This window comes from Aedes albopictus, chromosome 3 (genome assembly GCF_035046485.1).
Source record: "Aedes albopictus strain Foshan chromosome 3, AalbF5, whole genome shotgun sequence".
In the NCBI taxonomy this organism is placed as follows: Eukaryota; Metazoa; Arthropoda; class Insecta; order Diptera; family Culicidae; genus Aedes; species Aedes albopictus.
Window position 1 is genome coordinate 413,125,629 of NC_085138.1, and position 27,510 is coordinate 413,153,138.

Sequence of the window (27,510 nt, forward strand, 5' to 3'; positions counted from 1 at the left end):
CCATACCAAATTTACCCATATTGCATGGTTTTAGAGCCTTAAACTTCTTTAAGCAGACGCCATCTTGAATTTGAAGCCACCATCTTGGATTTCAGACCGCCATCTTGGATATTCTAGTCGCCATTTTAGGAGTCCAAACATCTTTCCCATATCAAATATTCCCATATAGCATGCTTTAAGAGCCTAAATCTCTATTAAACAGCCGCCATCTTGAATTTTGAGCCGCCACCTTGAACATTTGACTGTCATCTTGAATTTTGGGCCGACATCATGGAGCTTCTAGTCTCCAGTGTTGATTTCCGCACAAAACTCGTCAACCATACTGAAGGTTACAAATATCGCCGCAGTTTGATGTATCGCATGATGGGGCTAGTTCAGTTTTATATACGGCCAGTTCTACCGGTGCTGGTCCGGATCACTGAAATGGCCATAACTCCGGAACGCCTTGGCCGATCTGGACCATTTTTGATAGCAAACAATTCCGGTTCGATTCAAGCTATAATCCGAAAAATCGGCTAATGGGAAGTGCCTTAAAAGTGAGTGAACTTATTTTGCGCACATACATACATACATACAATACATACACACATACAGACATAATCTCCAATTCGTTGAACTGAGTTGATTGGTATATGCGACTTGATCCACCGAGTCATTTTTTTGTTTTAGAAAAATCGTTTTTTGAGTGAACATATAGTTTTTTAGTACACCAAGTGTGCGAGAAAGGCAAAACACTACTTTCGAGCCTTTTGCTTTAGTTATCTAACTAAACCAATAGATTCCAAGATCTTTTTGGTGGCAAATTAAATAATCTTTCAAATGCGATAAGTTTGACCATTTTCAAGTTATAGCCAGTTTGAGACAAGCAAAGTCAAAAACATGTAAAGTTCAATTACTACGTAACGGTTGAGATTTGACCATATGCGTAAAACATTTTTTTTCACCGGTCTGAACCTGTTTACTTGCAAACGTTCATAAGGTTATCAAATATCCTAGCTTTGCTGTGTCGCATACATAGGTTCAGTTCAATTTTATATTTAGCCGCTTTCAGAGGGATACACGGAACTGGTTACGGCACCACCGGCTGTCCCTAATGTGGTCCTAACCTATTTCTTTGATAACCAGTCATCAGGTTATCAGAAAAGCCATTATTTTTTGTATCGCATGCATGGGTTTGGTACTCTTTTATATTTGGCCACATCCGTCGGGACCCCCGGAGCCGGTTCCGGACAACTACCGGTTCAGATATGGTCTGATATTGTTTTCCTGCTAACCGTTCATCAGGTTATCGAAAATGCCGCTGTTTGATGTGTCGCATGCATGGGTTTGGTACTCTTTTATATTTGGCCACTTCCGGTGGGACATCCGGAACCGGTTCCGGAACACTACCGGTTCAGATGTGGTCTGATACTGTTTTTCTGCTAACCGTTCATCGGATTATCGAAAAAGCCGCTGTTTGATGTGTCGCATGCATAAGTTATGTTCAATTTGACATTTGGCCACTTCCGGCGGGACAGCCAGAACCGGTTCCGGAACACTACCGGTTCAGATATGATCTGAGACTATTTTACTGCTTACCGTTCATCAGATAACCGTAAATGCCGTGGTTTGATGGGTCGCATGCATAGGTTTGGTGCATTTTCATGTCAGGCCCCTTCCAGGGGTACCGGTTCCGGAACACCTAAATGGCCATAACTCCGGAACGGCTGGACCGATCCGAACCATTTTCAATAGGAAACAATGGGACCAGATTCCACATCAAATGAGCCGTCGATCGTTAAAATCGGTTGATATTTACTATCTAAAAGTGAGGTGACCTTTTTTTGTACACATACACACACACATACATACACACACACACACATACACACACACAGACATCATCTCAACTCGTCGAGCTGAGTCGATTGGTATATGAAACTTGCCCCTCCGGGGGCTCTATCAATATTTCATTTTTGGAGTGAACATATAGCCTTTCGGTACACCTTGGTGTACGAGAAAGGCAATAAAATCGTGTTAAGTACAAGACACTGAAGACGATGTTACAGTTGAGGTCGAAATACGTATCTGTCAAAGGATGCACATTCTAAGCGGAATTAAAAGGAACACTACTTGACAAGATTTTCTTCTTACATACAGATATTTCCCTAGCAAGCCCAGGTTCATCATCATCAGATTTTGATCCCTAAACATGATTATTTTGTATGGAAAACGGCTCTGTTTTTACACTTACTTCTCGCACTGTACACACTTGCGTGCGCAGTCTTTTCTTTTTTCTCGCTCGTTCATTTTGTTGAACACAAGAAAGAGTGAGATAAAAGAGGGTGCAAAGTGCCCCCTCTATTATCTGTTTCTTTCGCGTGTTTGTTTACGAGAGTAAGTGAGAAAAAAAAAAATAAAAAGCTGCGCACGCTAGAGACTGTACAACCAATTGCTGCAGTAATCGCCATCTAACAGCGATTATCTGTGTTTGTCATTTGTACTCAAGCGTTGTGAATGCGATCGCTGTAACATCTCCAAACGGTTGCTAGTTAAGTTTTCTTATTGAAATGACGGTTGAAAGAGCTTACACACAATTCGTATGCCAGGTTGAACGTCTGTTATCTGTGGTTTTCACTTCTCTTCGTGGCTATCTTTTCGGGAGCCCTAAGAGTTACGAATTGGGATGCATCCTGAAGCTGAATTGTTGGAGGATGTCTTGGTTCACAGGAAGTGGGAAAAATTGCCATGATTCTTGGAAGGACCTATTTTAGGGTTCCCCGACGGAAACTGCTGGAAGTTATTAGGAAGGAAATGGTAAACATGAACAGTGAAAATCTGAGATTCCTTCAGAAGTTTGCTTTGAAGATGCCTCTAGGAATTCCACCCAGAGATACCTCCAGCTGACCATATTCCAGTGAAAACTATTTGTCATTGCAGTAAATGTTGTATGCAACTCGTTGCATAAATAATCATTAAGGCTCAAATAACCATCATTCAGTCATCAGCAATCATCAATTTTTCAAAAGCAGTTTTCTTCCTCTAAGTCACAAAATCATCAATGAAAATTATTTCACTGTTATCCAGATGGTTGCCAAAGTTCAGTGATAATTTTTTATTAACATTGATTGAGATTTCAGCAAGAAAACTGCTTTTGAGTTTTTGCTAAACGATGATGGTTTGTTTCCTCTTAAGGCTCAAGCTTTCGTCATCATTTTTCGGGAATAGAAAAGCAGTTTTTTCGCTGTAAAGCAAAACAAAGGCCACGAAAATGTATTCACTGTATTCTGTTTCTCATGTGGAATACAGTGAATCCATTTTCGATGCAAACATGTTTGATTTGAACGAAAAAACTGCTTTCAAATGTTTGATGATGACGATGATTTCAATGACGAATGGTTCAACGTTAAATAGATCTATCTTGCTAAGGTAGAATTAGAATTTGGAATTTAAGAAAATTTAAGGACATCGCCCCATGAACTCGAGAATATCTCGACTTCCATTAACTGACGCAAAAATTGGGTTCTAATTACACTAGTTTTTTTTTAGAGAGAATAAAAACACTCGTTTACAAAATAAAACGCAAGTCGTGAACTTCTGTCAACGACCAAAATTTTTTAAGCACAATTTAGCGCTGATTTCGAAACCGTGCTTTAAAAAATTTTAAGTAGAACAATTTTTGAGTAATAGCTCATTATCGAGTTTTACAGTTTTTTTAAAATATGGAATTTACTCAAATTCAAATATCTCGCGTTTTGTTCAACCAAATTCAAAACTTTTTCCATAAACTGAAAGCTGAATATATTACCTTTCGATCTTCTGAATGCAGGTTTTGCGTCAGATTGACAAAATTCAAGATATTGGCGAGTTTTATGGACGATCTCCTTAAATTTTAGCAAAATTTCAGAAAATAAATGAAGACATGTATTATTTTCAATAAGAAAAAAAAAAATTAAAAATTCTTTCTCAACGTTCATTTGACATATCATATGTAGGCAAGATACAGTAAAAAATTCAGCTCAATCGGAGCATTGATTACGGAGAATAAGATGTATGAAGTGAGCGACTTTGCTTAAAAATAAAACAAAAATCGATTTCAAATCATCAATCTTGTATGGAAAGTCGAAAAAATTTCCGCTCTACTGTAATTTTTCTCCTTCCCGTTTTCGAACTCAGGGCATGATTCTACACTAAAAATGATCATCAGCTTACTGATTTTAAAAATGCTGTAAACTAGTGTTATCGGAGGATATTTTATTCTTTTTTTTATGCATTTGAAAAATCTTTGAAATCTTTGTATTCAAATTGGTTGACTCGATTGTATGTTGAAGCTTTAGTTCGATCAACAGCTCAGTAGGCATTGAGAATTCTCACATGGCGACCTTTATTCAAAATGTTTGTTTTTATATTGCTGCATAATGGCAGTAACAAGATTGTCTTTTTAAGAACAATATACAAAGTTCTTCAGAAAATAAGACTAATCATACCGACGATTATTATTCTTTTATAATTAAATACCATACAAAATCACGAACAGAACTATTCTCAGAGCTTGATGTTTCAAGCACGGCATCAAGACCACGTTTATAAGGTCTGAATCATTTAATCAATATAGACTACTTTTTTGCTTCATGATAAAAAAAAACTCCCTTCTCAGAAACAGACATCCAAATTACCCCCAGAGACGGACGGACACAAATGTGCGCTAAAACGTACAAAACAACAACAACGAAATGCTTCTGGCATAACAAAGCTACCGAACCAGACAGCAGACCTCTCTAGAGACTAGACAGTATTAGACGAACAAATAAAACTAACAAAAGCACCGAATGTGTTATAAAACCAAAAAAATATATATCTTCTATTTCGATTTATTCCCAATTGGTTGTGATTTGTTGCTTTCCGAATTCCACCTTTCCGTTGGGCAACTGTTAGTTTTTTTTTCTCTAGCACTAGAATCTACAACGTCATGCTCAACGGAAAGTGCGGGTCAATATCCAATCAATTTCCAGTAGTTACAGTTACAGCCAATTCAAATTTATGTGCCAAAATGTGGATTTTTCGACTCTTGTGCGCCAAATATCTATATGGGAGAGGGGGTGGCCAAAGGAAACGATAAGTGGTTGTTTTTTTGGTGATATAGGGATTTGCAAGTGTACAGAAAATGATTAAACGAATGCGATGATCGGGGTTGTTTGATATACACATGAATTGGATAATGATTGATGAGTAGAAAAATTGAACGTCAGTCCCGGAAGCATTGCGTTTTTCAGATTTATTTTAGATTATTGAAAATTTGAAAAAGAAAATTATCTTTTTACAATAACATAACAAGAAAAATGAAATTTTCCAGGAAATGACGTTCAATCATGCAAAAGAATGAGGTATGGCAGTTATAAACGAGCAAAACTAAAAAAAAACGAATCGAAAACTATATGAAATTAAAAGAAAAATAGGCGAACAACTTTTGAAAGTGCGGCGAATGAACGAAACAAATTTTGAATTTTGACAAAGACAGCTCTAGTGTTTTTTTTTTTCATTTTCTTCATCTCGGTTTGAACTTTCGAAAAATAGAAAAATATATATTTTTTAACATTTACCTAGGGTGTGCTGTTCTCACCTTAGTGGCGAGTGTGGCGAACGGATCGTGGCCATCGGCCCGTTGTTCCGCACCAGGTGGCTGTTGGTCATCTCCATCGAGTACTCGTCGTCGGTGCCGATGTCCCCGATGTGGCCCTCGCCGTCGTCGTCCCGATCGCCCCCGACGAGGTCGTCGTCCTCGCCGGCTTCCTCGTCGTGGTCGCCGCCACCCGGGTGCAGCGGCGTGGTAACATCGTCCGTGTGTACTGCGGAAATTAGAAAAAAGTGGGAAAGGTGGGGTTTGAGTATTGCGTGATCCTCAGGATAAGAAATTACGGAAAATTTGTCCCCTAACTGTATCAGTTAATGTCACTTAATATTGACTCAAGAGATTCGTTTTAGTACAATCTATACATTTGCATATAAAATTAGCGTAAATAGTTTTTCTTCTTAACATTGAATTTTCTAATAAGGTTTGAGTCCGATGTTTTGTAACTTTCTCAAGTGTAGAATTAGCATAAGTTAAAATACACAAAAATAAAAACTAAAAAAAATGTAACTTTCTCAACACTATGCTTGAATGTTAAAGTTTAGGAAATTAACAATGAACAATGTCGACTTACGGAATTTGACTTGTTATTCTTTTTTGTTTTGTGTAGTATTTAATTTATTTCAGTGAATAAAAAAACAACGGACAGAAAACTGAAAAAAATATCCTGGACAAGTCCCCATTGTGACCGAAACGTCGGACAATATTGAATTTCATTATATACATTTTGTCGAGGCTGAAACATTATTTTCACGTTTAAATTTTCTTTCCTTTCTGCGCTCAGTGTCTGTCTGTCTGTCTGTCTGTCTGTCTGACCCTTATGGATTCGGAAACTACTGAATCGATCGACGTGAAATTTTGTATGTAAGTACTTTTGGGGCCGGACAAGGTTCTCAGCATAGTGTGAGACTCCTCCGATCTCCTTCTTTGAATTTTCTACCTTTTGAAAAAATAACGGAAAATTGAGAACCGATTTAACAACTTGTGTTCAGTCAAAAATAAAAAATGAGTGTTCAGTCCAGTCTTACTAAATAATCAGGCTTATTCTGCGCGGCGTGTGAGGTGAGACGGACGGTTTCGTCTCACGTGACATGAGACGACTAATGTAAATCAAATGGGGCGAGTCGACTTTTGTCACCTCATTCGACTCGTCTCACCTCACACGCCGCGCAGAATAAGCCTAAATACTTCTATGCAATCCTCTTTTTTGCCTTCTAGATTTTTTGCTTTACAATTTGTCACCTTATTTGAGAAAAATTTTGTGCTGACATTTTTTTCGCGTTCGATTTTTTTTTCGATTTGGCGTTTTTCTGACTTTACTTGCAAATGAAAATTAATCGATCGCTCAAAATGTTTGGAAGCAGCAAATGTTTGATCTTGTGCAAAATGTCCGAAAAATCAGTAATGATACCGCGGATTCTCTTTGTGCAACTTTCCCTCGTGAACAGTGATGTTTTGAAACGTTGAAGAGCAACGGAGAGATAAAGGTGTTAGCCAGTATAGGTACAGCCTGCCGTTGTCCAGCGTCTCTAATGAACCTGTCGAAAAGTTCCTGTAAATCTCGAATCAAAGAACTTACTGCTGCACCGAACGAATTCAAGAGGATGCCGATTGTTTGAAACCCCATCAATGATGAATTTGGTTGCTATCAGCAAAATTAAAATGATCCAGTTGGGTATGATCAAGCCATTTTAAATATCATTAAATAACTTTCTTTTTCAGATTAATACAGGTAAATAAAAAAAATAATATCCTATAAAAATGTACCAAATATTTGCTTTTTCGCCAAGAAAAGCATCCCTTAAAACCCCATCCAACTTCCATCTCCAGATATCTATGAAGTGGCCCAAGTTCTTGGACATATTCTGAGTAGATATCTTATCAACATTTCCTCCCCATCCCCGCTGATCGTAAGGACCTGGCCAGGTGTCGAACAAAGAGGTCGTTCAATGAAGGTTTGTCAAGTCCCAGGCAAATTTTCTGGCGCATTTAACGTCTCTATCGACAGCCACTCCAGGATGTGTACGGTCGGCTATGCTATGCTATGCTATGCTATGCTATGCTACAATTTGTCACCTTATTTGAGATTGTGTAGTATACTTTGTGTACTTTCTGCTATCTTGTTTGTGGACTCCAATGCTTTCTGTAGTTTTCTGATATTTATAATATCTTTTTTTCTGCACATTTCTGTCTAACTTTGTTCTTTAATTTGCTTCCTGGATTATTCGTTTTATAGATTTTCCAGGCTTTGTGGTTTTCGAGTATTGTCTTTCGCCTAATAACTTTTCAGCGTTTCACATTTTCCTTCTCGTTTTTTTTTCTTATGTGCTTTTCAGCTTTGCGTTGGGCGGCAAGTATAATTATTCCGCCTTTTGAATTTTTGGAATGTGACCGTTTTTGTTTTCCCGGCTTTACTAAATTTCCTTCTTTTGAGCTCTTTTCCTTACAGGCTTCCACCCTTGTATTACGTATCTTTACATCCCAACTAACATTTATTGTGAATGTAAACGTCGACAAACCGTCCTTTATACGGCTTGATGCTGAGTTACTGTGTTGTACATATGGACGGAAGCTATTGGCGGAAGTATTGGCGGAGATATCGTTGAAACAAGGAAATTGCCACTTGAGAATCTTGTGCAAACAAACATTTTGGAAAATACAGGGGATAGACAAAATGATCGGGACAGGCAAAATTTTCACTTTCCAAAAAATGTTCAACTATCTTTAACTTTTCGAAAAGTGCATCGAATATTCTCAAATTTTTACTGTAAGTTCTTCAACTAGTTGTGTATCAGTGGACGAAATTTGGAAAAGATCGGACAATTCTTCACGAAGTTATAAAGATTTTTGAAAAAGATAAAATTATCCGATAGCCAACTTTGAGCTGTTATACCTCCGGATTCAATGAACCGATTGCAACGAAATTTTGACCATTCATGACTTATATAATGAACTCTGGAAAACATTTGACTTAACTTGAAATTTTTAACAAGCGAAAAAGTTATAGCGATTTAATTATTTTCACGATTTTTTAGTAAATTGGTCTATTTTTAATATACATACCATTACTTTTTCAATTTATTGGCGGCTATGTTGGTACTTTCCTTCAAAACGCATTTATATATAAGTCAATTAGAGGGAAACTAAATGAACTATAATTTGCATCTTGAATTTTGAAACGATGTTGATGTTTTGGATAATTTGGTGTTTTATTAGAAAAATAATCTAAACGTTATAATTTTTTTCCGTGTTGAGAATATTAAGTTAAGTCAATGGTTTTTCATAGCTCATTATATAAGTCATTATTGGTCAAAATTTCATTACATTCGGTTAATTAAATCCGGAGATATAACAGCTGGCTATCGGAACAGTTGGCTATCGGATAATTTTACCATTTTCAAAAATATTTATAACTTCGTGAAGAATTGTCCGATCTTTTCCAAATTTTGTCCACTGATACACAACTAGTTGAAAAACTTACAGTAAAAATTTGAGAATATTCGATGCACTTTTCGAAAAGTTACAGCTAATTGAACATTTTTTGAAAAGTGAAAATTTTGCTTGTCCCGATCACTTTGTCTATCCCCTGTATCACTTTTTTGCCGTTTCAACGCTGGCGCCAAAAATACAGAACCGATTTCAATGAAAATTTTTATGTACGTAAAGTATGTATGTAGAAGTAGTTTGTCAAAATTTCATTCAATTTGATCATGCCGTTAAAAAGTTATAGCCATATATGTCGCACTATGTCACAATAAGCAGATGTGGTTTTTGGTATAGTGAAATTCAAACTGCTCTTACTTTGGAACTACTCAACAAAAATGGCTGAAATTTTCACTGTAAACAGTTTAACACAACAATTTTACACTGTCAAAGTTTTATAAAAATCGGTACAGTGTTACCAGTTCTACAGTCAAAATAGTGCACGCGGAACTAAAAATGGTCAAAAAGTACCTAAAATTTACCTTGAAGCGATTTGAGCTTTGGATATTTACTAGAAAAGTACTGAACCTATTTCGATCAAATTTTTACCACTCAATTGATACTATGTTAAGAATATCGAGTGAAATTTTCAAACGTTTTGATGAGGTAACAAAAAAGTTATAGCCTAAGTAATTTTTTAAAATGGGTGCACAAATTTTCTAAAATCTCATTTTATGATATCGACAATATATGCGCCAATACTCAATCGATTTTAATAAAAATTTTATGGTATTAGCCACACATAATATACTATTCATGGTCAAAAAATTAGCTATTTTGACGAACGCAATCAAAAGTTATACAATATTTTCTGTGTGGCAATTTCATCGTGTTCGCCCTTTATGCTGTGTGAGCAGCTTCTATGCCACGAAGTCATACCTCTTTTCTCGGCTCCTATGTAACCACTAACTGAATAACATCTTGAGAAGGCGCTTTTTCAGCCTTTTCACAGTTGTTAAATAATAGTTAAACGGCATCCCCAAATTAATCGATTAAATATAATAAGGTTATGGATACCATGACGCAATACATGTGGAATTAAAATTATCGTTTTTAAAATTGAAACTTTGGCGCTACTTGGAATCGAACTCCCGATCTCCGTATCCGCTGGTCCCGATGATTTCCTCGCTGGCACACTGCTATATATAAATAACATAGAAAATAGCCCGTTTTGTTATAGTCCAGACAAGGCTTCATAATTGTGCCACAAGAAACTTTATCTAACTTCATCTTGCTGCAAAAGCTTGTGGAACGTAAAACGCAATATTGTTTACATTGAACAAGCTGTGAGGTTGCACCAACAGGTTATTCGCCACAGCTTCTAACTGAAAGAGTGTTCTTTAAACAGCTACGAAGCGCTGTTGTTTCCTATATTTGGCAACATTACAAAAAGTACTGTATAAAAGCAGCTATTGTATTGGCTGGACTCTTATTCGATTTGCACATCTTCCGGACAATCTTCCGGAGTTGGATTAAAGTGCAATAAAAGCTGTTTGAGTTGCTTTTACAGCACAGAGATGGATAGCTGTAAAGTATTTGTGTAGTAGCTATATATCCCGTTTGAAGTTCGGTTTTGACAATAATGTTTATATTCGACAAGCCATGTTGGTATACCAACAGTTTCTTTATTGTAGCTTCTTGCTGTATTGATATCGCATAACGACCTTTAAAGCGCTGCTGGTTTGTGGATTTGTCAGAATTACGAATTGTAGGGTATAGTAGCATCTGTTTCGTTAGTGGAGACTGCTATTCGATTTGTTCAAGTTTTCACATCTTCCGGGAAATCTCCAGGAGTTGGAATAGATCGTAATAAAGGCAGCCCCAGTGACAAGTAATTGATTTCTGAAAATCGTGTGTGGTAGCTGTGTGGTGCTTGTTTTGCAGCTGTGTTTTAGCTTATGGTACATTTTTGGCGAGCTTCTCTTTTATTCAGCGTTGACTGCTTCAATTCGATGGTTACACAACAGAAAGCAAATTACTAAGGCTTATAGCGCTGAAAATGTTAGTTGGGATAGTACCTACCTTCTGTAAATACCTTTTTTTCCTTTTGTGCTTCCAGATTTCTCAACTATTCAAAAATCTTTTGGAAAGCTTCCTTTCAGGCTTTATAGGTAACTAGAGGTGGCCGATTCGCCGCCATTTGGAATTTTACATTTTTTGTGTTTTCTAAGGTTTCCACTTCCAGGTTTTGCTTCTTGTTAGGTTCGTCTGTCTTTAAGATTTACAACTTTATTGTCGTGTTTATTTTTTCATACGCATTTTAAGGGGATTTTTGATGCGGTTAAAAAAAAATATTGCTTTATAAAAATAAATTTCTGAATACAAAAATTAAAAAACAATTGAAGACAATTTAAAAAATAAGATTACAGTTTCTTACCGATTTTGGCAACACGAGGTGAATTTTATGTTGCCAAATTGAGGTGTTGCCAAAATCGGTATTTTTTTTTTGTGGATTATTTTCAACTTTTTTACGTAAATTTGGCTTATATTTTAAATATGGACTATTCACAAGTTATAAAACGATCCCTGTAGGTGCCGTTCATAAATTACGTCATGATTTGTAAAATTTTTGATTTTGAAAAATTTAATGAATTTTGATATTTTGAAGAAAAGAAAGGTTAAAATATAAATATATTTACAAATGCAAACGATTTTTCGGTAAAAACTTTTGGTCAACAATTTTTGTTGCCAAAATCGGTAAAAAAATGTTGCCAAAATCGGGTGTTGCCAAAATCGGTAAGAAATTGTTGCCAAAAACGGGTGTTGCCAAAATCGGGAAGGAAAAGTTGCCAAAAACGGGTGTTGCCAAAATCGGGAGTAGACAAAAACGGGTGTTGCCAAAATCGGTAAGAAACTGTATTTACGGCCTGTTCCGCATTTTTTGGTCGTTAAAAATTTTCGTCTTTTTCCCGGTTTTCCTGTTTTCGCCGGTTCGATGGCCGCTCGATTTATAATTTCTGTATTTTACAAGCTTGCTCCCGAGGTTTTTTTTTATTTATTACATTTTTTCTTTTTTTGCCTTCAGGTGTTTTGTCTTTAGAATTATTTAACTTGCTGAAATTACCTGTTTTGTATCTAATTTCTATCTTTTGATTTTACTACATTTCGGTATTTAGGGCTTCAGTTCTTTTCCGTCTCTGTTCGTTATGCTTTGTGAGGTTTCTGCCATTTAACTTGCCTGCTTACTGGAATTTACTACCTTCTAAATTTTCAACACAGAAGCTGTCGCCTTTACGATCTTCTAGGATTTTAAATTGCGCGTTTTGTACTATTCGGCCTTCTCTGACTTCCTGTATGATTTCCTTTATATTTTTTTTTTTGTGAATTTGAGAATTCTGTACTTTTGTGCTTTTTGAATTCATCTGCTTTCGGTGTTTTTTTTTACTTTAGTATTGTTTATTCTGCCTAATTTATTTCTATCTCATGAGCTGACTGCTTCCCTTCCAGCCTTCGAGGTTTATGCCTTCTGGTATAGCTGCATCCATAATATTCTGTCTTTTGTGCTTTCCGGTTTCTGAACTTCCAAGGTTTTTGTGCTTTTCGATCTTCTGAGTATTTTGCCTTATGACTTTTATGTCGTTACAAACTTTTCTTTTCTATTATTCTTTTTTTTTCATATGGAAGTTTCTTCAGCCCGAGAATGTGAGTTTTTGCATTCTGCTTTTTCCTTTTGTGTTTTTGCCACTCTCGTAAACCTAAGTGTATTATAAAAAAAATTTCTGAAAGAACTCTCGGAGGGTCAAGTCTTGTATATCAATCGACTCAGCTCGAGAAGTTGAGAAGGTGTCTGTGAGTGTATGTGTGTATGTATACAAAAAGGTCACGTCACATTTATATACATATTAAGTTTCAACGGATTTCAACGATGTTGGTTTTAATCGACGCGGAATATTGTCTTATTGTTCCCCATTAAAAATAGTACGAATTGGAGCAGGCGTTCCGGAGTCATGGTTATTTTAGTGATCCGGATCCACACCGGTGGAAGTGGCCATATATGAAACTGAAATCCTATCACGTGACATATTAAGTTACGCCGATTTGTTTAACCTAGCTCATGATTTTAGAATTCCGTTTGGAGTTCAAAACCAGTGATTAGAAAATCCAAGATGGCAGATAAACATAAAATTGGCGGCTGTTTTATAGAGTTTTGGGTTCTAAAACATGCGTTCCGTAAGACTAAAGAACAACACTTCCCGCTCAAGGGTCGAAATTTCGCGCTCGATCGTTTTTTTCTCTCTTTCCCGACCACGCTTTCCAATTTCGCATGACTTCTCATTCATTAACAGTTCACACGATCCTACTGAATGGATTCTTATTGAAGCGTTTTTATTGAAGTAACCTATGATTTCTTCGGATACTGTTACGGGTATAAATATTTGTTATAATCATAAGACAGAATAATTGTTTACTGTGTTTAAAGTTCAATATACACTCCCGTTCAAAAGTTTGGGGTCACCCCCTCAAAAACATGTCATTTTTTAGGCCCATATCTCCGCCAATTTGCGTCCGATTTCAAAACCCTAGGTTTCATTCAAAAGATAATAAGTCAAAGAAACTTTGAACATGATTTAAAAGAAACTTTTTCAAAAAATTTTGTATGTAAACTTAACCCAAAGTTGCCAAATTTTCTAAAAAATGAATATAAACTTACGGCAATGTCGCTGGAAGTTGGGTCGACCAAATTTTAAGATGAGAGCGGTAATATGACCCATTTTCTATTAGCTTTTAACTGCTTTTTACAGAACTTAGCTAAAAAATCTAGAAAAAAAGTTATTAAGTAAATTAATCCTTGATGTCATCGGCCAAAAGTTTGGGGTCACTTTCGTAAAACATGGAAAAGTGATTTGGTGATATCTTCGTCATCTATAGTTTAATTTTAATTATTTTCGGCTCATTTCAAAGATAATTAACTAAATTTACGTTTGATGTCTTCAACTTAACGTATTTAACGATTTTTGTATATAAAAATGTTATGTAAAGTTAGCACATTTTACCACGCTTCAAAAAATGAGGCAACTTTACGTTAAGTTTTAGTATGTAATTTTCAACAAATATGTGTGGTTCAATGTCTATGCAGTAAGTATCATTCATTTTGTTTCAAATAAGCCAAGAAGAATTAAAATTGAATGAAAGATGACAAAGATATCAACAAATCACTTTTCCATGTTTTACGATAGTGACCCCAAACTTTTGGCCGATACATCATTTTGAGGGGTGACCCCAAACTTTTGGTCGATGACATGAGAAGTTAATTTACTTAATAACTTTTTTTCTAGATTTTTTAGCTAAGTTCTGTAAAAAGCAGTTGAAAGCTAATAGAAAATGGGTCATATTACCGCTCTCATCTTAAAATTTAGTCGACCCCATTTCCAGCGACACTGCCGTAAGTTTATATTCATTTTTTAGAAAATTTGGCAACTTTGGGTTAAGTTTACATACAAAATTTTTTGAAAAAGTTTCTTTTAAATCATGTTCAAAGTTGCTTTGACTTATTTTCTTTTGAATGAAACCTAGGGTTTTGAAATCGGACACAAATTGGCGGAGATATGGGCCTAAAAAAATGACATGTTTTTGAGGGGGTGACCCCAAACTTTTGAACGGGAGTGTACGTGCGTTCTTTGTGTTGCATGTTGAATTTTAACTTGTAAATATTCCCCTTGTAGTAATTAACATTTATGAGGGTTCTGGTAGAATACAGGCCCATGAAGTGCGCAATCTTATTTCGATTGCCAACATTCAGGCCATTTCGGGCTGCGATTAAGTACTAGAGACGTAAACCTTTCCCTGGCACAGTCTTCAAGTCATAGAACTCTAGTGATGAAACCCGAAATGGGATGCCCGATTAGGATTAGTTTTCCTAGACAAAACCAAGCTATGAACACAGCGACAAATACTGTGAACTAAAAGGCAAACTGCCAACTAAAATACAATTCCAGGATGACTGATGGACACAAACCCTTACATGAAACCTCGTCATCCTGTGATCGGAAGGAGTTATCCATCTGGATAACAGGGCACATTTATGTTATGTGTTGTGCTGCGTCAATTTTAATGTACCTAATTTGTGCATTTGTAAGGTTATATGTGTATCGTGCAGTGTTAATACTTTGTAATAATTAATTTCTTTTATTTTTGTAACAATACCCCGTAGCAATAGTTAGCAAATAGATCTTGTTGTAGCCTTATCAATAGTTGAAAAATACATTCATGCCGAGTTCAGACTTTAAACAGTAAAGACGTGTTTTACTTCCATTACAATTGGTTATGGGCCCAGAGTGTCCATAGTCTGGAATTCTGGAGCATTATCGAAGCTTAATTGAAACGGAATAATGCCAATCACGAGAGACGATCCATTCGAGCGCAATCAAGGAGGAGGTGAAGGAAGCGGAAATACAAGGACGACGTTCTAGAATTCCGGAGCAGCTACAGGAAGTACCGGGCGATTTGCTGGAAGTGTGCGTGCCATTGTAAATCCCATGAACTTATCGGCCATCGAGAGGTTGCGAGGGCGCCAAAACTACTCGTCATCGGAGTTTGCTATGAAAATGGCATTGGTCCGAGAGGGTTCCTGGCGAACAGTGAAACCACCCCAAGATCAAACTGTCGACCCGGATTTGGATGAAAGAGCGTTGGCGACAACATACCTGAGCATCGAGAAGAATAACTACAGCCTGGTGCAACGAGCAAGAACTTCGAAGGAAGTATGGGACTGTCTTCAAAAGGCATTCCGGGATGATGGTATATTGAGAAGATTGGGTCTACTGGACAGGCTAACGTTGGTCAAGCTTGAAGAATGTGCCTCGGTTGAAGATTATGTCGACGAGCTAGTTACAACGACGAACTGTTTAAGCGAAATTGGTTTCGAAGTCAACGACCAGCCAACGATCATGGGACTTCAAGCATTCGGAATGGATTTAACGGCAGATGTTGTGAAGGCGAAAATTCTCCAGGATGTCAAGTGGCCGTTGAACTCGACTGGTGTTGAAGGTGCTTTGTATACCAAAGGCGTCCAAGAGCTGAAAAGAAATCGGGAACGTGCTTCACCTGCAACAAGCCTGGACATTTTGCTGCGAACTGTCCCCACGTACGTCGAAGTTCAAAAGGAGTGCTCTTTGTGCGATGCTGACTGCAGAGACTGGTATTTCGATTCGGCGGCTAGCTCCCACATGACCAGAACTTGGGAGAATTTTCACAAGCAGGAAGATCAGAAGCACGTCATTGAAACCGCCAATAGTCAGTCAATTTTATCGGTAGCCAAAGGATTGGTAATGCTCGAGCTTTAAGAAGGACCAACTGAAATTCATGATGTCTTGCAAGTTCATAACCTGGCCGCCAATTTACTTTCCGTGAACAAAATCTGCAAAAAGGGCTTGACCATGGTGTTCGACGTAGAGAAGTGTGAAGTCTTGAATAGAGAAGGATACGTGATTGCAGGTGGAACAGCTGTAGATGGCCTGTATCGTCTAAACCAGAAGAAGACTCACGGTGATTCGACAAATCGCTCCCATACAAACTTCAAATTGATTTTTAAATAGGTTCCTGGGCACCAAAATTCATGAAAATTTGGATTTCGGCTCAGTTTCGCATGCAGATTCAGAATATGCAATTACCTCAACACCGCTTAAGAAGCCAATTAGGCACAAGCGCCTGCAAGTTCTTCAAGAGCCGAAAATTTGTTGGACATGGTTCATGCGGACGTCTGTGGACCCGTTGAGGTGCCGTCAGTCGGAGGTAGCCGTTACTTTCTCATCTTTCTGGATGATGCTAGCTGGAAAGTCATCGCGAATTTCTTGGAAACCAAAAGTCAGGTGTTTGAAGCGTACAAGAATTTCAAGTAAATTTTTGAGCGTCAAGCCGGACGAAAATTGAGAATACTGCGGACAGACAACGGAACAGAGTTTGTGAAATCAAGCATGAGCAGCAATATGAAGCGCGATGGAGTTATTCACCAAACGTCGTGTCAGTACAAAACGGAGCGGCTGAACGAATGAATCGGACACTAGCCGAGAAAGCAAGATCTATGTTGGCCGATGCTCGTTTGCCAAAGGAGTTCTGGGCGGAGGCCATTTCAACAGCTGTTTATCTCGTTAATCGAAGTCCGTCTAGATTGTTGGAGCTCGTAACACCAGAGGAGGCGTGGTCAAAGCGGAAGGGATACAGGATCTACAGTCCGGTGCTGAATGACACGACCTGGGATAGATTACACAGAGGTTTACTCCCCAGTTGTGCGGTACAATTCAACCTTGACATCGAACAAATGGACTGGACACTGTTACGGCATTTCTGCAAATAAAATTGGAGGACGAAGAGATTTACGATGAACAGCCTGAAGGGTTCGTTATCGATCGTCGGAACGTTTGCAAGTTGAAGCGTGCACTATATAAACTCAAACAATCAAGCACAGTTTGGAACCAGCAGTTGGACGAGGAGGCACTTCGTGAATTCGGCCTGACCAGATCGCAGCAGGATTCTTGCCTATACTTTAACATTCGAGGCGGACAAATGACCTTCGACCCTTATGGTTCTTACAATCGTCGAAACCGTAAGTGTAATGTGGCGGCTGTTTCATGAAGTTTCAGACTTGTTAACAACTTATTGTTATTTGGTAAGGCGCCGTCCACAAATTACGTAACGCTTCAGAGGGAGGGGGGAGTCTGGCCAAGCGTTACGACCCATACAAAAAATTTAGGGTTTTCATACAAAAAAGCGTTACGGAGGGGGGGTCGAAAAATTTTGATTTTAGCGTTACGTAATAAATGGATGCTGCCTGAAAGAAACCTCAAATTTCAAGCTTCTTAGCTCACTTCCCTTTTCTGATATTTTGCTTCACGTGTGCGTTTCGCTTCTTATGTTTTGACGCTTTGTGCAGTCCATGAAATTTTCATTATTTTTGTGAATGTTTTTCAAGTGTTTCGCCTTATTGCTTTCAGACTTTCTTTGTCCATCGTTTTGTTTTTTTTCTATGTTTCCCAGCCCCAACCTTTGTAAATTATTACATTTAGCACTTTTTTTAGTCCTGTAGTTGTTTTGCTTTCTGGGGTTTAGGCTTTCTAGACTACTCTGACTTCCGACTATCATTTTTTTCTGTCTACTGAATTAGCCTCTGCATGCTGTGAGATTTTGTCTTTTACTGCGAGCACTGTGTTCAAAATTTCTGTGTGAGTGAGCAGGACATCACCAAAACAGAGCTCGCAGTAAAAGTCAAAGAACAAAAGAAATTTGCCAGCATACACAGGCTAATTCAGCTGGTTGAAAACCCAAAACAAAAATAGGACAAGAATGGGAGAAAAACAAAAGGCAAAAATAACCGAAAGGTAGAAGATCTCCATATGAAACTTGATTGGTGTTGAAAGCTGAATAGGTAAGGTAATAGTGATCTCACTTTACCGTTTTATAACCGCTTATACGCATTTTTACACTTTTTGTTTTCTGGTCATTCCGTCTTTTGACTTTTTCTGCCTCTTTTCGCGCTTTGGACTAATCAACGCAAGATTTTCTGGAATATTACCTCAGCAGTTCCTTGGGAAATTCTTTCAGCACACCCTCGATAAACTCTTCCAAGAGTTGTTCAATACATCCAGGAGTTCCGCGGTAGACCTGTGCGCCGACTTTATTTTGCTCGGCGGCGGCGTGAGGGCCATTTTTGGCCGGCGGCGGCGGCGTCATCGGCGTCACGCCGGTGGCAGCTTTCGGCGGCGGCGTGAATCGGCGTGACCAAAATTTGACCGTAATGTCAACATTGGCGAAACAAAGAAGTTGTCTCTACGCTGTAGAATTTGTAGTTCAGTTTTTGCTTTTTCATGACCATTTATGACATGAATTATTATTATGTCAGTACACAGGATGAAGTATTTGACCAAAAAGAAACCAATGCTCAAACATCTTGTTTGTTTCATTAGTGTCAAACAGATGTTTTTCACTTGAGTTCATTTGTCAAATATTTGACCCTGTGTATTATAACCTTACGTCTGAATGTACACCTTTTTTTATTCCTGTTCGGGTCCATCACTGTGCCCAGTAATTAGACCTATTGTGAAATTACCAGTATCCGTATTAGTGCATGTTGCATTACTCCATTGCAAATTAAGGGCAAAAATATAGATTTTGCTACCGTTTTTGTTTTGTTTTCTTAGAACCTTCAGAAGCTATCACATTTGATAATAAGGTCGCACTTCTTCTTCTTGGCGTAACGTCCTCACTGGGATAAAGCCTGCTTCTCAGCTTAGTGTTCTATGAGCACTTCCACAGTTATTAACTGAGAGCTTCCTCTGCCAATGACCATTTTGCATGTGTATATCGTGTGGCAGGCACGAAAATACTCTATGCCCAAGGAAGTCAAGGAAATTTCCTTCACGAAAAGATCCTGGACCGACCGGGAATCGAACCCGTCACCCTCAGCATGGTCATGCTGAATACCCGTGCGTTTACCGCCTCGGCTATATGGGCCCTAAGGTCGCACTATTTTCAAGGAATCCTCGAATGATTTCCAAAACAATTCCAGGAGGAGCCTTAAAGAATCTCCTGGATGAATCCATGAATAAACTACTGAAATAATCTCTGCAAGAGCTGCCGTATGAAACCCTTAAGAAACTTCTGCTGAAATCACTGATATGTAGTTCAAGAATCTCTCTTAGAGACATCACTGGAAAAAAACAACTTATGAAGAATTCCTAGAGGATTCCCCAAAAGAATTAAAGCAGGGATCCCCGGAGGAATTTCAGAAGGAATCCCCAATGGAATTTTAGGAGTAATCCTGGAAGGAGTTCCAGGAGTGATGCTCGTAGGAATTCCATGAGGGAGCCCTGAAAGAATTCCAGAAGAAATTCCCGCAGAATTTGCACAAGGAAATCCCGAAAGAATTCCAGCAGTAATCCCCAAAGGATTTCCAGAAAGAATCCTCGGAAGTATTCCAGTGGGAATTTCAAAGTGAATTCGAAAAAGAATCCCTTAATGATTTCTAAGAGTAATCAACGAAAAATATCTAAGAGGAATCTCTGAAGGAATTCCAGGAGAAATCCCTGAGGGATTTCTAAGAGGAATTGCCGAAAGAATTCCAAGAGGAAACCTCGAAGAACTTCTAGGAGAAATCTCCGCAGAAATTTGAAGTGAAACCCCAAAAGGAATTCTAGGAGCAAACCTCAAAGGAATTCCAGGAGAAATCTCTGGAAAAAAAAAACAGGAGGAATCCTCGTTAAAGTCCAGGAGCAATCCCTGAAAAAAGTGCAGGAGGAATCCCCGGAGAAATTTTAGGAGGAATCCTCGAAGGAAATTCAGGAGAAATCCTCGAAGGAATTCCAGAATGAATGCCAGGAGAAATCCCCAAACGAAGTCCAGGAGGTATACCCGACAGAATTCCAGAAGAAATTCCTGCAAGAATCCCAGGGGAAACCTGGGTTTGGGTTTGGCTCCATACAAAAATATTTGGAGTTTCATACCAAAAATCTTACAAGGGGGGGGAGGTGTGCTGGCGCCAAAAATTCGAGAAAATTGCCTTACGTAATAAATGGATAATAATAATAAATTCCGGGAGAAATTCCTAAAAAAAATCTAAGAGGACCGAAGGAATTCCAAGATGAATCCCCGAAAAAAAATTCAGGAGAACTCAGAAAGGAGGAATCCCCGAAGGAATTCTAGGAGGACTCACCGAAGGCAACCCCGAAGAAATTCTAGGAGGAATTCCATGAGGAATCTCCGAAGCAGAGATGCCAGATTATTTTTATCAAAAATCTGTATCAATACAGATTTTTCTGTATCACCGTATTTGAGGTTATAGCAGACACCGAGAGTCCTAGATTTCAAAAGAAACTAACAAAAAAGTACTACTTTTTGATGGGTATTAATTTTTACTGAAATTTTTTTCTAATACTTGTGTGAAAATGTACAAATTTTCATAAATTCTTTAATGTTTAAGCAGCTATTTATAAAGTTTTCATTAAATTTATGGAAAATAACTTCAAATTCTGTGGTTTCTGGAGAAATCTGTATCATATTTTAAAAATCTGTATTTTCCTGTACTCTGTATCTTGTATGTAAAGAAGGTCAAAAATCTGTATATCTGGCATCTCTGCTCCGAAGAATTTGGAAGTGAAAGCTCCAAAGGAATTCCAAGAGGAAACTCTGAAGAAATTACAGGAGGAATCTCAGAAGCAACTCTAGAAGGAATCTCTGAAGGAATTCTAAATTAAATATCCGAAGAAATTCATGGAAGAATTCCAGGAAGAATCACCGAAGGAACTCCAGGAGAAATCCCCGGAGGAATTTAAGGAGGAATCCCTGAAAGAAGTTCAGGAGGAATTTCCGAAGGAACTCTAGGAGGAATCCCCGAAGGGTTTCAAACCGAAATCCTCGTTTGATTTCCAAGAGGAATCCCCATAGGAACTACAGGAGTAATTTCTGAAGGAATTCCCGAAGGAATCCCGAAGGAACTTTAATTCCACGAGGAAATCCAGGAGGAATCCAGGAGGAGTTCTAAGAGAAATTATTAAAGAAATTCCAGGAGGAAACCCTGAGGAAATTCCAGGGGAACTCCACGACGGAGTATCAAATGAAAACTCTGAAAGAATTTCTGGTGGAATCCAGAAGGAATCCTAGGACGAATCCTCGGAGGAATTCCAGAAGAAATCTCCAAAAGAATTTTAGGAAGATTTCCTGAAGGAACTCTAGGAGAGACCCCCGAAGAAATTGTACGAGAAACCCCAGGAAGAATTCCAAGAAGGATGTTTAAGTTGTATCTTCGAAGGAATTCCAAGAGGAACCCAGAAAGGCAGTTCAGGAGGAATCCACGACGGAATATTAGGAGGAATCCTTGAAAGAATTTCAGAAGAAATTCTAGGAAAAACCCTGAAGGAAATCTAGGAAGAATCCCCGTAGGAATTTCAAGAGGAATCTTCGAAATAATTTCAGGAGGAATTTCCGAATGATTTCTTTGAAGAATCTCCAAACAAATTCCAGGAGGAATTTCCGTAGGAATTTCAGGAGGAATGCTCGGAGGAAGTCCATGAGGAATCCCCGAAGAAATTGCAGGGGAAATTGCTGCAGGAATGCCAGGGGGAATCCCAGAAAGAATTCCGGTAGCAATCTCCGTAGGATTTCCAGGTGGAATTCTTGATAGGATTTTCAGCGGAAACTCCCGAGGGAATCTTTCTGGGTAGAGGGATCCCTGCAGGATTTGTAGGAGGAATCCCCGAAAGAATGTCAGGAGGAGTCCCCGAAAGAATTCCAGAACGAAATGCTTGAGGAATTCTCCATGAGAGATCCCACAATAATATCCTGGAGATATGCCTGATTATATTCCTAAGGTTATTCTCGAAGGAACTTTAACAAGATTCCCTGAAAAACTCCTGTAAGAAATCTCTGATACAACTCCTGGTGCATCCGTAAGTCCACCTGGAAAAATCTCAGAAAGAACCCCAAGAGCGATCCCTTGAAGAACTCATGGATGAATTCCTAAATGAATTTCTCGAGGAATCCCATAAGGTTATCCTAAAGGAATCTGAATGAACTTCTGAAGGAATCCCTGAAGAAATTCAGGAGAAACCTCTGAAGAAACATCTTCATGAATGCCGGAAACTCCTGGTGGAATCTATGAAGGAACTCTTGGACTTATTTCTGTAAGAACTCCTGTATGAATGTCTAAAAGAACTTAATAAAATAGCTGTATTCGAATTTTGTCAAGTCTAGATTTCGAACGTCAAGACTAGATAAGCCATTTCAAAGTTAAATTCTATCGCAGTCGAATCCAAAAATCGTTAACTGCTGTTCGACAGAACAACACTGGACGAAAAATCTGCAATAATTGAGTCCTGAGGAAGGTACCAAATGTAACCGAAACGTCGGACAAGATATAATAATAGCTGTATTTTAAATGTATCAAAACTGGAAAAGCCATTACAAAGTAAAATTTTTAAAGGAACTTCAAAAGGAATCCCTGCAGGAACTCCTAGACTAATTTCTAGGACCTTCTTCCTGAAAGAACTTCTAACGGAACTTTTGATGGATCTCCAGGAGGCATCTATGAATCCTCCTGAAAAAATCTCTGAAGGGACTTCTGAAAGAATATCCGAGCGAATTTCTGTTGAAATAGCTTAAAGAACCTCTGAAGGAATTCCTAATGAACACCTGGAGGCATTCCTGAATCCTGAATCCTCCTGGAATTGTTGAGGAGATCCCTGAAGGAACTCCTGAAGAGGTCACCGAAGGAACTTTTGGAGCATTTCTTGAAAGAACTACTACACTGCATGAATCCTTGAAAATGTTCATGAATTAATCTATGAAGAAACTTCTGTAGGAACATCTGAAGGAACTCCTAGATAAATCCCTAAAAGAACTCCTGAAAGGATTTCTGAAAAATTTCCATGAGGCATACCGATAGGAATTTCAGGAGGGATTGTTGAAAAAATTCCAGGAAGGATTTCCTGAAGGAACCCTTGATGAAACTCCTGGAGTGATTTCTGAAGAATACAGAACGCCAGGAGAAACCCGTTGTTGGAATTCTAGAGGAATTCCTGAGAGATCTCCTAGAGGAATCTCTGAAGAAACTTCTGGACTAATTCCTGAAGAAACTCCTGTATGAATTCCTGAAGGAATTTCCGAAGAAATCTCTGGAGAAACTCTCTGACTAATCTCTGAAGGGCCTCCTATTGGATCCCCTGATGAATCTTCTGGATGAATCTCGGATGTATTTCTAGGAGAAATCCCTAAAACCACCTGAAAAAAATCTGATCGTACTCCTGTCGAGACCTTCCTGAGAGAAGAAACTCTTGAAGGAATCTCTTAAGGAACTTCTGAAAAATTCTTTGATTGGAATTTTAGAGAAATCTTTGAAAGAGTTTTAGTATGTTATCTCAACTTAATGTAAACAAAATTTTGTTCGCGCCCTGATCACCGATAGTTGTCCCATGCTAATAGGGATTCCCTTAGAACATGGCACACGGCAGTCCTTCTGTGATCCTCCATAAATTGTTTCCGGAGTTTTAGGGAATTCCTTTATGAGATCCTCAAGAAGTATTCACACGAATTTCTTTAGAATTTTCTCCATTGGAAAATTGCGCGGGAAAGTCTCGACTTCATAAACACAATTTGCTCTCACTTTGTAGTTGGTGGGCACGAACGCGAGTGTATTGTAATTGGCATATATGTAGGTCAAAAAAGAGATGGATTTGTGAAAAAAGAAGTGTTCATGGTATGGCTTCGGAGTCAGCTTGGCTTTTTATTTCGCAAAATCGTTACAATCATAGCACAATCATGGGTCACCCATAATTACGAGTCAATTCCATTTGAATTGCGTGGTGAACTGATTTACTAGTAATTGTGACCCATAATTGTGCAATGACTGTACTTGTTCTGTGGCTTAGTTGGTTAAAGCGGTTCTGTAACACTAGCCCGAATGACACTAGCCCGAATGCCACTAGCCCGAATGGTAGCATAAGGTATTTTGGGGAAAACTGATTAACAATTGCATAAGAGATTTTTCCTTCTTTAAGTTATCGGCTATTCTTTCAAGATTTATTGACGCAAATCCATTAGCGCCATAATCACTTTACAAATCCGGCAGAGGTTTTTCCTTCTTTGGAACATACGCTGTTCTTCCGTATTCTATTATAACCAAGATACTGATGGATGAATTTCGATTCGGGCTTGTGGTATTCGGGCTAGTGACATTCGGGCTAGTGTCATTCGGGCTAGTGAAATTCGGGCTAGTGTTATAGAATCGGTTAAAGCGCCGGTCTAGCGAAAACTGAGTCGTGGGTTCGAATCCAACCAGAACGCTATTTTTTCACAAATTTAATCTCTCAATTTGTAATTAGCAACATTCTGTGCCTTCTAATTACAAGTTTTTCAGAATGTTTGAATTGCTGAGCGTTCGGCAATTATTTTAATCCGTAAACTGTAAAATTTAACCGAATTCCGATAAAGTTTCACGGATTGTAAAGAACATTCAGCCGAAGTATGGTAGATTTTTTACAGCGTTTCGATGAAAAATAAAACTGAACGCGTCCGGTAAGGCACTACCGAGGTCGGTGATTTTCCCCATATGTGATCTTTCTGAATTGGTTTGATAAATATTTTCAAGAGCGTCTCAATTGTGGATGCATTAAAAAAAGGCTATCTGCACTAACGGTCGAAAGCTATCAATAGAAATTGCCCGAACTGATTCCTGAATCCTGAAGAAATAATCACCGCATATGTTCGAAGGACTCCTGAAAGAACTTTCGGAAGACTTATTGAAAGACTGTCTGGAGACCGTGCTGCTTCTTCTATCTTCCTTCTTTTTCCAACGATTAACCTCGCGGTATTGAAGAAGCAAATGTCGACTTCCTGACGCGGCTGAAAAATTTCCTAAAAGATAGGCGCACATTTCCCCTGTCCCACTGCCCTTGATATGTTATGATCCCAAAGAATTTCCGGTTTCGATATGAAGATTTTCAATCAAATGTTTGAATATCCCGTTTTTTTTGTCAATTTTCAATTTTTTACAGAGTTTGCAATGTCATGATTATGCTTTATTACTTCCTGTCGATGGTACTCACCTTGCGCTTGACTCCGATTCATGTCTTTGGCTTCCTGCGAGTTGAAGAAGGCCACCTCGCGGAAGTGTGCGCTAGCCGCCGGCAGAAGCTCGACGATGATCTCCAGGAAGGTGGGCCGCGCCGTCGGCCGGTGCTGCCAGCAGCGACGCATTAGATTGTACAGATCGTCCGGGCAGTTCTCGGGCCGTTCCATGACGCCACCGTCGATGACGTACCGGAGCACCTGGTCGTTGGTGAGACCCTGACGGAGAAAGAAGGAGGTGATTTAGAGGAAGATTGACGATTTAAGGGGAATAAATAATCGTGTACCTGGTATGGCTGCGAGGCAAGGGTGGCCATTTCCCACAGGACTACACCGTAGCTGAACACGTCACTGCTACTACTGAAGACGCCGTCTTTCAAGCTTTCCGGTGCCATCCATCGTACCGGGAGGAAACCTGGGGAAAAAGAAAGGAAATGGTTGTTTCGAATGGCTGTTTTGGCGAATGGCTTAACAATACTTACCCTTAGTTCCCTTCCGGTAGTAATCCGTCTCGTAGATATCCCTGGTCATGCCAAAATCGCCGATCTTAACCGTCATATCGTCCGCCACCATGCAGTTTCGGGCGGCCAAATCTCGATGGACAAATTTCTTCGCCGACAAATAGGCCATTCCGTCCGCGATCTCGATCGCCATCTGCATGATCGCCCGCAGCGTTGGCGGCTGTGGTGACGGTTCGTCTCCGTTCTCATAGTCCGGTCGGTGTCGACGGAGGTAACTCTTCAGATCGCCGTTGGCCATCAGTTCCATGATGACCAGTGTCGGGTCGCCCTGGGAAACCACGCCCAGCAACCGGACCACGTGATGCGTGTTGAACTGCTTCATAACCGAGGCCTCCAGCAGGAAGCTGTCCTTTTCCCGGGCCGTGGCACTCTCGTTGACCGTCTTGATGGCACACGGCTGGTTGCACTTCTCGCCCCGAAGCTGCGTCAGAATACCCTTGTAGACCATACCGAAGGAACCCTGGCCGAGCTCCTCCAGCTGGATGATGTGATGCCGCTCGACTTCCCAATCGTCCACCTTGTACATAACTCCGGCGTAGTCCGGATTGACCTCCGGGTACATCCGAATCTGCTTCGACATGTAGTGATATTTGTACCAGTAGAATCCAAGCAGGCCGAGGCACAGCAAAAAGATGGCGAACAGGGCTCCCAGCCAAATAATCGTGGTGCCCATCGAGTCATCCTTGGCGAGCACAACATACCGAGGAGCAGACAGAGCCCCGTCCCCGGCAATGGTAGTGGCCATCACTCGGATACTGTAGTTACCCGGTTCCAGCTTCGTAAGCAATGCCCCCCGCGTCTGGTTGAAGTTCATATACCTTATACAGATGTCCGTGGACGACACCGACTCCAGATCCATCCGCTGGTACTTGACCACAAACTTCACAATCGGTCCATTTGGCTTGCTTGGTTCCTTCCACTGGACCCGAATCTGGCGCTGGGTGTTGTTGGACTGCTCCTCCACCAGAATCGACTCCGACGGGATGTCATCGGCCCCTTCCTTCTTGGGCGTTCGGAAGTTCTCGAACACCTCATTGCCGCAGGCCAGCTCAATGTCCACCAGGCGAACCGAGGGCGCCGGTGGTTCCCCCGGATGCCGACAAGCCCGAATCTTGAACACATACAGCGAGTAGTGGTTGAAGTGGCTCAGCGGAAACGAGATGCTGGTGGCGTTAGTCGCGTTGAAGATGAACCGGTAGTACGATTCGTTGGGGACCTTTTCCGTCTTCCGGTCCGTGGTGTCGTTTTTCTTGTTCTCGGTGTTGTTCGGGAAGACGATGTTCTGGTTGGTGCTGCGTTTGCGCCGGGTCATTTTGTCTCCACCTCGGAGGAGGGGGTTCCTGATGG

The 27,510-nt window shown here is 39.5% G+C and overlaps 1 protein-coding gene across 3 annotated transcripts in view; it reads right to left on the reverse strand.

Annotated features, from left to right (window-relative positions):
- LOC109621320 (insulin-like receptor) overlaps positions 1-27,510 on the reverse strand; it is a 216,496-nt gene that overhangs the window by 29,411 nt on the left and 159,575 nt on the right. Inside the window, exons 11-14 of one of the 3 annotated variants that reach the window (XM_029875643.2) lie at positions 26,125-27,503; positions 25,930-26,057; positions 25,621-25,861; positions 5,600-5,825 (exon numbers count right to left, since the gene is read on the reverse strand). In XM_029875643.2, coding sequence (XP_029731503.2) covers positions 5,600-5,825; positions 25,621-25,861; positions 25,930-26,057; positions 26,125-27,503 — 1,974 coding nt within the window. Of the gene's footprint in view, positions 1-5,579; positions 5,826-25,620; positions 25,862-25,929; positions 26,058-26,124; positions 27,504-27,510 lie in introns of all 3 variants that reach the window. The other 2 variants (XM_029875644.2, XM_062856295.1) reach the window with 2 other exon arrangements.